This window comes from Polistes canadensis, unplaced genomic scaffold (assembly GCF_001313835.1).
Source record: "Polistes canadensis isolate GaletaPanama2010 unplaced genomic scaffold, ASM131383v1 scaffold_165, whole genome shotgun sequence".
Classification (NCBI taxonomy): Eukaryota; Metazoa; Arthropoda; class Insecta; order Hymenoptera; family Vespidae; genus Polistes; species Polistes canadensis.
Genome location: NW_014569712.1, coordinates 327,179 through 339,270, shown reverse-complemented (window position 1 = coordinate 339,270; position 12,092 = coordinate 327,179). Strand labels below are relative to the sequence as shown.

The window sequence follows — 12,092 nt, the reverse complement described above, 5'->3', positions numbered from 1 at the left end:
TGTTCGCGGAATTTTGTTCTAAATTATAATCGCGAACATTGTTTTCTTTTCTTTTTATTTATTTTCTTTTCTTTACTTTTTCAATACCGAAAGAATATAATGATTATTTTTTTAAATTAATTAAATAATCCATTATATGCAAGAAGGATGAGTAGGATATTTTTTCACATATTGAACTACGTGCCGCGGGTTATTTTTGGGGACTTCGCGAACTACACATGAAATTAATATGTACACATCTCTCACGTAACTAAAACTAGTTTTATGCATCTGAAATTGCTTTCGCTACCCTCTGGAAAATATACATAGATTAACTAAAAATGGAAAATTCCTTTAACGTGGATAAACGTTGTAAAAGTAAACACGAAAGGTATCATCATCCCTTCGCATAAATAATATTTTCAACAATTTAGAAAATATGAACCCTTTGAACTGTGTTGAACCCTTGGATTAAATAATGCCCATGCATTTCATTATCTATAGATAAAAGTATCTACATGTTTAAAGTACAAAAATGTAATCCTGTCTCTGTTAAACTTATGATAAAATACTAATAATATTATTCGTTCAGTTATCATATTTCTATTTCAAAATGATTACATGCATTATGATGCAGTTTATTTGTACGCATTTCCGTCGTTCGTCAATGCGTTAAAATATTAAGCTAGACAATATATAGACACAGACGATATTGATATGATCGAAAAATTTTTAAAAGATAAATTTAAAGTGCCTTAACATAAGCTGTCAAAAGTACTTCGGTTATGCATATCTCTTGTCTATGTAAGTAGTTAGATGTGTATGATAAGAATATACGTAATATACGTCGATCGATCATAGGATAATTTTATCGTTTGCAGCCGGTGCGAGGGATGGTGGTGGAAGGAGATATCCTGTGATCGTGTTCGTGCATGGTGAAAGCTACGAGTGGAGCAGCGGCAATCCTTACGACGGTAGCGTCCTGGCGAGTTATGGTGGTGTTGTTGTAGTTACCATAAACTACAGACTAGGAATTCTCGGTAAGTGCTTATTATCCTTGCAAGATATTTACAGAATATATGCTTGCGAATGTATATACTTCATTAGCTTTTTTTTTCTTTCTAAAACTGACATTTTATGAACCTTTGCAGATTGTTTTATAACGCGAAAAGATACTCTACGCGTAGACAAAAGTATGCACTTTAATTTAATATAAAAATCATTAAAATCCGCTTGCTATAAGTATAAAAAATATTTGCTGAAACTTTTCAAAGAAATTGCAACGATGCACAATTTTCGGCATTGCTTACTGGGTCCCTTCTTGTTCTTTTCTACGATAAAATACAAAATGTCTGTCTTGTTTTTATTGATTGACAAAAAAAAAAGGAAAAAAGAAGAAGTAAGTAGCAGCAACGCGTAGCATCGAAATGTTACCTCAAAGCAATAGCAGAGCGAGACTTTTCTCTTTAGTTGGAAAAGCAGATATCCATCCTGCGTTCTGAACCGTGTTCTGTGCTAGCTCGCTTAGCGGAAAACTTAAATTGAAAATTTAAGTGAGAAAGCTTCAGCAATTTTTCCTTTCTAGAATAGGGAAGAATGGAAAATAAGACAGTAACGTGCCATGACAGATATGTCGCATGTGGAATATCAAATTGAATGTGACCTATTGTTTTTACATTCCTCTACGCTTGCTAGTTTATCTTTTTTTTCTTTCTTCGAACTCTCTTTTGCATATAAAAACAATTCAACTTCATCCCAGCCGACTAAAGAAAATGAAAAGAAATAAACAATAAAATTTCTTCTAATGCAAACCAGAGCCCTGCCATTTAACTAGTAAACGAAAAAGGAAATATCAGAGTTCATCCTATAAAAGCATGTGCAAGGAAACGAACAAAAAAAAAAAAAAAAGAAGAACAAAACAAATATGTAAACCGACACTTGTTAAATTATTTTTCCCTTTGTACTGCAACCAAGGAAAACGAGATAGAAAGAGAGATCTGTACGCAGCTGATAACTTATAAATTCTGAATAAGTGATCAGCACCAAAAGCGTGTGTATTTTTGTAGAAACACGATCCGTGAGATCTGAAATAAACGGGGAATATAGAAGCGTTATTGAACAAAACAATATTGAGATTTGAAGTATTTCTTATGTATTTTTCCACAAAAAGTTTCCATGCATTTCACCGAGAAAATTCTAACCCATGTAAAAATACGATTTTTCTTTCTATGCAATAATAATAGATCTGTTCAACGATTTGTGAAATAAATGTAACAATGATACTTCTTTTAATTGTATTTCAGTACCCTAATAAAAATGTTAAATCAAAAACAATTGTTAGAAAATCTTGTGACAGATTAAGATTGGAAATGCATCAGTTACAATAATTATCATAATCGTTGTCGTCGTCATCATCATCGTTTAAATGGATATAAATATTTGAAATTGGTATTCATGAAATGGTTAATATTATTCTTCGGTATTTGATTGTAATTTAAATGCAATATCATTTAACCAAGGTAACTAATAATTTTCTGACAATTGTGCAATGTTAATTCATGGTGATTTAACTGTGGGATGATGGTAAAGAGGTTACCGAGCTACGAATACGCTTATACGAAGTGGACTAACCGTAAGCCGGTTTGTTTTGATTACAGGCTTTCTAAATGCCAACACAGATTCGCACTTACGGTCGCCGGCAAATTACGGGCTAATGGATCAAATCGCAGCGTTACACTGGGTACAGGAGAACATAGGCTATTTTGGGGGTGATCCTGGAAACGTGACGTTAGTGGGCCACGGTACCGGTGCTGCATGCGTCAATTTTCTCATGACTAGTCAGGCCGTACCTGACGGTAAGTAATTAAAAATCCCTTTTTTCCTATCATTTGCATTTTCTTTAGGTCATAACTTGAATGGGGGCTTAATCGATTTATCAAATCAATATACATCCAACGAGTTTTCATTAATCTATTAACGATTGTTTCCTATCGTTTGATACGTCGATTAAATACACAATATATTTAACTCTTTAATTGTAATAAATGAAATCTGTAACAGATATTGTCTGAATGATCTATTTTGAACCCACCGTGTGTGCACACACATATAATTAAAAATACTTCAATATCAAACATATAAAAGTTATTATAGAAATCCTAGATTTTCCGTAATTATTATTAAAAGGAGAAATGTGAAAATGTTAATGGCGTATCATCGATCGTAATTATTGTAATGGTGTTATGAATATTAGTGCCTCGGAGACTCACTCGTCGAATCGTTCGAAGCCAACGAATATCGGTTAGCACGCAAATGTAATACGAATAATTAAAAGCAACTATGTGTATGTGTGTCATTTTATCGATGATATATTGGTGTACTACGTGTGAACGAATCGATAGTGTATATCGGTATCCTGCGTAAGCAATTCTCGCTAAAAACCGACGGATGGGCCATTAACAGACAATTTATTCTTTCGATCTATAGTATACGATCCATACGCTTTTTAACGTTCGCAACAATGTCCATGAAGCACTCGTTCTTAATCGACATTCGCGTGCATTAACCGATATTGAACTACAAAATTCTGCATTAATTCGCAAAAAAAGACAAAAAAAAAACGAAAAAAATAAACACATTTGTTTTTAATAATAATAATAATAATTAGCGTAAAAATCTCTATACGTCAAGTATACAGGGGGTGAGTTGTTATTCATCAAACTGATAAAAGTTCTTGATTTTTTAACATTGATGTATGTTCGTCAGCCGAAAAAAAAAAAGAAAAGAAAACTACAGTACTATTGTCGGTAAATGTTTTTTTTTTCTTTTCCGAGATATTTCGTTGTCTCAGATTGAATAAAACTTACCCTGTTTACGTATTGCGCATCTTTTTTATCTCAAATAATATAATGACGTGATGCATATAAAAAAGAGGAGGAATATACTTTGAAAAATGGTTATAATACATATTTTTCTAAAACACACACAAACAGGACTCCTTTTTCATCGCGGAGTTTTGATGTCAGGTAGCGCTCTCTCGCCCTGGGCGTTGGTAAGAGGGGCTGCTAATTACGCTATGCAAGTTGCCAAACATCTGAATTGCTCGTCGGTGAGTAGCTCTCACTTGCATTTTTAATAGATACCAGAAAAGGAAACGAACTTTGTTTTTTTTTTCCTTTCCTTTCCCTCCCCTTTCTTTTTTTATTAAATAAAGCGAAAAACAATTTTCGCGATATTGCGATGGGAAATACTAAAAAAAAAGAAACATTTGATAATAATTATCATGTGAAGAAAAATATAAATAAAAATCTTATTTCGTTTGATATAAAATATGATATATTCACATTGTTTGAAAATAATATATTTATATTTTACGTATATAGATATATATTCTATACATAACGGTAAACTAAAATAGTTAGAATTAGTTGAGTAGACCATGGGTGACCCTTTCCTTATACGATCACGATCGCTGAAATTCAGTTAGTATCTGAACGCCACAGTACCGATTGACTTTAATTCGAGTGTACGCAAATGAATTGCTTTAACGCCGTCTCGGTAATTGCCTCTGGAAATCCAGCTTGACGTAGACGGAGGTTTGCCGCAATCGAATGTCGGCATAGTCCGCCATTCGCACACCAAATTCTATCTCGATGACGATCTCTCATCGTACCCTTTCTCTCTCTCTCTCTCTCTCTCCCTCGTATTTCGTAAAAATAAGCTTTCACCTTTTCACTCAAAAATCTTTTTAACGGATGAGTCAAATCATTAAAGTTATAAAGAAAAAAAAAAGACACCAATATTCAGTTTCCTTTTTCTTTTCCTTACTTTGCTAATCGCTCACACAGAATATTCGAGCATCATTCTTTTTTGTCCAGCAGAAAAAGTATATCTGTGAATTCGTTTCCTTCACGTAAATAACTTTTCCTTCCGGTCAGAAAACAGCCAAACTCGAAGTTGGAGAACATTTTTTTCTCGAATTCGAAGGGGCAATATTTGGTAGTCTCTTGGAAATTACACTAGCGTACTTACTTTTACACCTAGGTGTATACCTTCCTTGTTGCTTCCTTACAAAGATTTACAAAGCCTCGGTAGTACTCTGGGTTTTGAGTCTATCTGTTTTTTCTTGTTTTGTTTTTACTCTATTTTTCGTCGCCCTAGTTTCAACATTTTTGTTCATCGACGCACACTCGGTACTTTCTTTACACCAGTAGCGGATTAACCGGCCACGTAAAGCCCTGAAGGGAACCCTCCGAAGGTCTGCGAAGTTCTTTTCATTTCTTTCGGTTCGAAGAAAAATTACGCGTTTTGTTCCTTCTTTTTTTTTTTTTAATATAAATTTAGCTCCTACATCGTAGTAGAAAATTTTACTTTACTTCTCTTTTTTTTTTTTTCTGTTAAAACAACTTATTGAGAACATTTTTGCGAAACTTTTTCTATCTAATTTGAGTTTTGAAGGGCCCCGTAATTTTTATCGCTCGTGGCCAACACTTTGACTTGATTCGCCTCTGCTCTAGATACACACACACACACACAATGATGACACAGATTTTCTATGTCGAGTCTGAACTGTTGTAAGCTCGTGAGAATCGGAGAGATGTGAGTAATTAATTTAAAAAGAAAGAAAGAAAGAAAGAAAAAAAAAGATACAGGAACGTTGAAATAGAAAGTAATCTAAAGAAAAAGAAATTATTTTTTATCAGCTATAACGAAAACGTTGCGTTAAATATATCTCGATTCTAAAACAAAAAGGCTCGAAAATTCTTTTATGCAATATTTTTATTCATTTATTTATTGTCTACGAATGATACTATTTCTCACGATTTCGAGATCATCCCTCGAAGATTAAAATGATCGATAGAACATGTTGTTAGAAAATAATTGAAAGTACATATACATTTTACGATATTTTTCGAACCATTTTTATCGAAAAAAAATTGTTAAAATTGTCAGATATCGAGAAAAAAACGTGTAATCCATATTTATAACAATTTGAAAAAACAAAGTACTTATAAATTATTCAATGATTTTTGAAAATTATTTACGAGAAAGAAATTGAATGTTACTTTTATATCTTTCTTTTTTTCTTTTTTTTTTGGTTGTTCTTTTTATAAAAGCTACGTACGAATTTAAGCTCGTCCTAAATTTCGTTCGGCGTCCATCATCGCGGCAGAAAGTTTTTTTTACGAAAAACAAATGGGAAAAAAAGGAAGAGAGAGAGAGAGAGACTCTGAAAATTGCATAAAAAGCGATGTGTCCTTTCCGACTGAAAAAGTTTGATAAAAAAAAAGAGAAATCCTTTCCGACAGGTTGCTGGTGATCCACAAGCGCTTTTACGATGTCTCAGGGACGTACCGTTGAACACTTTGATATCAGTCCCTGTGAAGGGTCTGGAATTTGCCCCAGCTTTTGGCCCAAGCATAGACGGTGTTGTCATCGATCCAGGTGATCCCGAGGATCAAGACTTCACTTTACAAGTGGATACGATAAACACGCTGAACAACATTTTATTGAGAAAAGATGTCATAGCAAAGCTCTCAAGGTATTTTTTCTCCCCATTATTATTTCGATCGAATGCATAAACTGAATGACAAATTTGTCCCCCCATCGATAAAATCCTCATTATTTCTTTCTATGTTTATTTTAATATACTTATGTATAAATATTATACAGAAGGAAGTAGAAAAAGTTTTTGGCTTGATTAGAAAAATCAATAGTAAAATATAATTAGCTAGAAAAAAAAAAGGAAATGCCAACTAATTCGGATAATTCACGTGGAAACGTTTTTAACCCATTTCGTATGCCATAGAATTAATTGTACAACGCATACAGTTGTATATTGTACGTAACATTTATAAATTGACATTTAGTTAACTTTTTTTAATTCAAATTATATTAATGAAAAATAATCGTATTATAATTTGTTTGCGAAAAGATGTGACTCGTTTAAAGAATCGCATTATTTGTCAAGGGGTACAAAAATACAGTCGTGGTTAAATGTAAAAACAAAGAAACATGACGTAAGATAACGCGCGTAGGATAATAATTCGTTTTTAATCCTGAAAAACGTTAGAGGGGAAAAGAAGAATTGTGGCGGAAATGTTACTTGGCAACCTTTGACTTTTAACTCATAATACGAAGACACTCGTTAAAACGTTGCTGAATTGCCACCTAAGTGGCTGCCGCATAAGGATGAATGTTAAATTATCGCGATGCAAAGTAGTACCTCTTCGCCATTCTCCTTTCTGAAGTGAGCTCGTTTCTTAATTTGGTCGTTTAACGAACGTAATCACGTTCAAAATGTACAAAATTTTCATGCTCCTTTTATTTTGTTTTTATTTATTTTTTTTATTCCTCCCTCTTTCGTTAGTTTTTTTCTTTTATTTCATAATCCGACGACAAAAACGGCTCCGACGGCTTCGTATTTCGAGCTAATTAACACACTTTTGTTCGTAGCTTTTAATTATTATTAATGTTATTATTTAGAAGAAAAAAAAGAACACATCTGAAACGTGCGTTGTACACACACTTAAGTTAGTTGTTTGAAAAAGTATCTTTGTAAAATGAAACACTTTCCAACGATTGTTCTCAACATTCTTTCTATATATTAAAGTGAACAAATATTAAACATTATTTATAATGTTTTTATTTTCTTCTTTTTCCAGGTACGATTTGATGGTAGGTGTGGTACGATCAGAAGCGTATTTTTCATTAACCGCGGATGACGCTCAGTACGGTATCGAAGCCGACAGAAGAACTAAAATACTTCGTGAATTCGTACGCAATACTTATACCTATCATCAACCAGAAATTTTAGCAACAATTATTAACGAATACACGGATTGGGAAAGACCAGTTCAGCATCCGGTTAATATCAGGTTCGTTAACGTTTCTATATAATCAAATAAAATCGAATAAATTGTCAAAAAATATTAAATAAAGTTTAATAATAAATAGAATTTTCTCCAAAGTATTATTCTTCATTTATCAAGAAAAAGTTTATTGCATTTTATTTGTATTTCGCGTCTTCAATTGCATAAAAAAATTACGTTTACGTTCAATGTAGAACAATGTTTCTATATGAAAAGAAAAAGAAAGAAAAAAAGAACTTCTCACGGCGTTACTTGTTCGACAGGATAATTCCCACCACTAACAAATTTAACGAAAATCTATCCATGAATTTTTCAGAGACGAAACACTAGAAGCACTTGGCGATGCTAACACCGTTGCCCCTGCTACGAGAACTGCGGATCTTCACAGCCAATCTCATCGGAATTCCTATCTATACGTTTTCGACTATCAAACTAAATTCGGAGACTATCCGCAGGTAGATAAATTGAAATATAAATTCATTTATTCGACCGAATTCTGTATATTGATGGGGGGGAAAAAACAAACACAAGAAAAAGAAAAGAAATATAACAATTCGCTAAATTTTAAAACTCCTCTCAAATAATTGATTCATTAAAATACGTCACTAATCTGTTGCACGATCAGAAATTTACAAAAAAAAATAAGATATACGAAGAAAATGATATCAAAAAGTACTCCTCGTTGCTAAAAAATGTATAAACTAAAGTTCCTAAAAAATACCAGTAAATAATTATTCGCGATAAATGACATTTTTGAATAATACAATAAAAGTAAATGTTAAACGCGAATAATATTAAGAGTATAAAAAAATACATCGCGTGATTTAACATTTTATTTTATTTCAATCTCTTTCTCTCTTTACTTTTTGTTTCTTTTAACAATTGAAAAGGTAACTTATCTCACCGTTATCTCACCTCTCATCGATTTCTCGTTCTCATTGTGTTTTTTTTTCCTTTTCTGTTTGGGGAAGCATACTCTTCCCTTAAAAAGAGGGTTGGCTAGTAGTGTCGAGACGTTGAATACAACCAATGAAAAGAAGAAGAAGAAGAAGAAGAAGACACTACGTATTTACTTAGGGTCTCTGTTTCTCGGTATTATACGTTCTGCTCTTCTTCGAGTAAGCTCGAATTAGAAAGGAAACTGCAGTGTGCTGGTGTAGCTACATAATTGAACGAAGCGAAGAGAATAAGCTCCCTTGGTTTTGAAAGTTTCGCTTTATTTACGATACCGAAACGGTGGTGCACCGGCCGAACCAACCAACCAACCAACCAACCAACGATGCCTCGACTTTTCCAAGATTCTCCGATACGCGATTCTCACCTTAGCGATGATTATTCCTCCAGCTAGAATTTCCTTTATTCCTGCATTTCATTTATTCTCCCTATTCAAGACTCTCGAATATTATTCTCTTCTTTGCTTATCATCATTTTGAATCTATACTATTACCTACGGTTACCTTTATTTCACTTCATATACCGCTTTAATATCGTTACCCCTTAACAGTTTTTTCTATTATCTTACCCAAATCTCGACCAAATAAAATATACTAAAATATGCAATTTGAATACTGTTTAATAATATATACGTTCGGCAAACGTTTTAAATAAATTCGATAATCCTTTTTCTGTTTTCTTTTTTTTTTTTTTCTTTCCGATTAATAACACCAGACTCTTTGTCTATTCTAGTTGTAACTGGTAGCATCTATTTCCTAGACGCCATTTTACTTTAGAAACAAACACTATCTTATACTATTCTACTTTGCATGAGAATAGCTTTGGCTTCCGTCCATTCGAAGGTGGAACATCGTCGTCGTCGTTGTTGTCGTTGCATCGGCCAAACATACCCCAAATGAAAACGTATTAAACCATACCTTTTCTTTCCTTTTTTTATTTTGTTTTTCTCTTTCGTTTTGAACAAGCACCAACCAACCACCATCACCATCACCACCACCACCACCATCTAACCCTTCCAACCTAAAACAACTGGTTGTACGTTTACAACCAAAAAGGTGAGACGAAAGTTCTCTTTTGCATCCTTTCACAGTTCCTTTCTCGTACCCTCTTACTTCTTCCTGACCCAATAATTGTTCCTACCCAATCGGTATTTTTGTTGTTGTACTTTCTCGTGAAAAACTTTCTTACCGTATTCAGAATACGAATGGCGTATTTTTTCGACGACTTTATCCCCCAGCCCCTAGCTCCCTCCTTCCCCCTCATTGTCGCAACTTCATCTTTCCTTTCGTGCTGCAATCCGCCAACAACTACAAAAGAGTGCATTTAATTTCTTTTTCTTCTTTTTTTTCTCTCTTTTTTTATTCTTCTTAGCTTTGAATTATTCTTTCCTTGTTCTTAATCACTGTTTAAGAATAAATAACAAAAAGAAAAGAATATCTATAGATATATATAGGGAAAGTTTTGTATTTATCGTTTTTTGTTTTAATTTTTTATTTTTCCTTTTTAGTCTTCTACTTTGTCCTCCTCTACCTTTTCTCTTTTCTTTCTACTTCTTATACTTTATACTTATTCTTCTTCTTCTTCTTCTTCTTCTTCTTCTTCTTCTCTTTCTTGTAAGTTCTTTTTCCTTTTTCTTTTCGATATTAGACCTTGCAAGATGACAGCGATGATTGATCGACTGTGCGGTTTGGCAGACAAGCTCGGAAGTATTCGCCGGAGTCTCGAATTAATTCTCGAACGAGAGAAGGATCGATAACGGTGCCCAAACGTTTTCTCTCTGCGTGACACGTAATCCAAAAATATAGAGAAAAAAAAAAAAAGAAAAAACAAAGAGAGAGGAAGTGATAAAAAGAAGAGTGTCGCTCGTGAAAGATGATGGCAAAATTTTGCGAGAGGGAAAATATTCATTTCTCTCCCTATATAATATTATAAATAATAATTCGCGAGAGTATATAATATACATCTATATATATCTATATATATATATAAAATTTATGAATAATTTTTGACCATATTTCCAAGTTAAATTATTAACGATCGAATAAAAAATAAATACCAAAATTACGACGAATATACGCGACGATGGGTAACTATAAATAAAAATGAAAATAGTTGAAAAAAAAAAAGAAAAAAAATATATATGATCGTCGATACGCGGGTGTGTGCATAGAGATTGAAAATTATTTTGAAAAAAAATATTTGAAAATGTTTCGGAAACGATTGATCGAGATGTTGTTGGTACGTAGGTGCAATGTCGAAACGTTTCAGCTTTTCCCATTAAACTTGTTCTACGGTGTTCTCGTCTTTTTTTTCTGTTTTGTTTTTTTTTTTATTTATTTTTACAAGCATTTTAACGAGTTTTCACTTTTCCTTTTCAGAGACCTGGCTGTATCCACGGCGAAGAGCTGCCATATTTTTTTGGAGCACCTATAGTCGGGGGCTTGGCACATTGGCCGAAAAATTACACCAGAGCGGAAATCGCTCTCTCCGAAAGCGTTATATTGTACCTGACGAATTTCGCTCGTACCGGGTACGTACAAGTATATATATATATATATACATTTCAATATCGTTTAAACTTCCTATCGATTTCCAAATTCTCAAACCTAGACCGGTTAAAATATGTTACTATATTTCCATAAGGAACAATTTCTTAAGCATATAAATTGTGAAATTCTCTTTTACTCCAAAGCTAAAACATTTTTCTTCTTATTCGCAGTAATCCTAACGAGGGAACACCCGATCCTGGTCTGATAGGTTCGAGACCCGAACGTACAAAGGTCAAAAACATTGAATGGACCGCCTACGAAGCGGTACACAAAAAATATCTCAGTATAGGTAAGCTCGATTTGCAATGTATTTAAACATTTTTTACTTCCTATCTTTGCTTTTTATTTCTTTTTCTTTTTTTTGTAATTTTTGTTGCCAATGTCTCCTTATCGCATATCCCAAAAAAACACGTATAATTATTTATTATTCGAACTGAAAAGTGTAAACAAAACTAAAAAAAAGCGCGTTCAAAAGTATACTAATTGATAGGGAACAATAAAACATTTGTTTCCTATCTTCTTTCTCCCTCTTTCTATTTCACCGATAACACGCATTCCACGTTTGTAGTAACATATGTTATTCCTAGGTTCGCATTTGTCTTCCTCTTCCTCTCATTTCCTCCATTAGTAAGTCCGACCCTTACCATTCGTTCGACCCTTCGTACTATAACCCAGTCAAAAAGAAGCAAACTTCCAATTGCAATTGCAACTGCAACTGCAACTGCAACTGCACATGCAA

The 12,092-nt window shown here is 33.3% G+C and overlaps 1 protein-coding gene across 1 annotated transcript in view; it reads left to right on the top strand.

Moving 5' to 3' along the window:
- The first annotated feature begins 320 nt into the window (after positions 1-320).
- Positions 321-12,092, top strand: part of LOC106789113 (neuroligin-1) — a 13,525-nt gene continuing 1,753 nt past the window's right edge. Inside the window, exons 1-9 of the mRNA XM_014753009.1 lie at positions 321-370; positions 841-1,019; positions 2,637-2,834; positions 3,972-4,087; positions 6,288-6,520; positions 7,644-7,856; positions 8,167-8,305; positions 11,183-11,334; positions 11,524-11,642. Of these exons, the coding sequence (XP_014608495.1) occupies positions 321-370; positions 841-1,019; positions 2,637-2,834; positions 3,972-4,087; positions 6,288-6,520; positions 7,644-7,856; positions 8,167-8,305; positions 11,183-11,334; positions 11,524-11,642 (1,399 nt within the window). The remainder of the gene's footprint in view (positions 371-840; positions 1,020-2,636; positions 2,835-3,971; positions 4,088-6,287; positions 6,521-7,643; positions 7,857-8,166; positions 8,306-11,182; positions 11,335-11,523; positions 11,643-12,092) is intronic.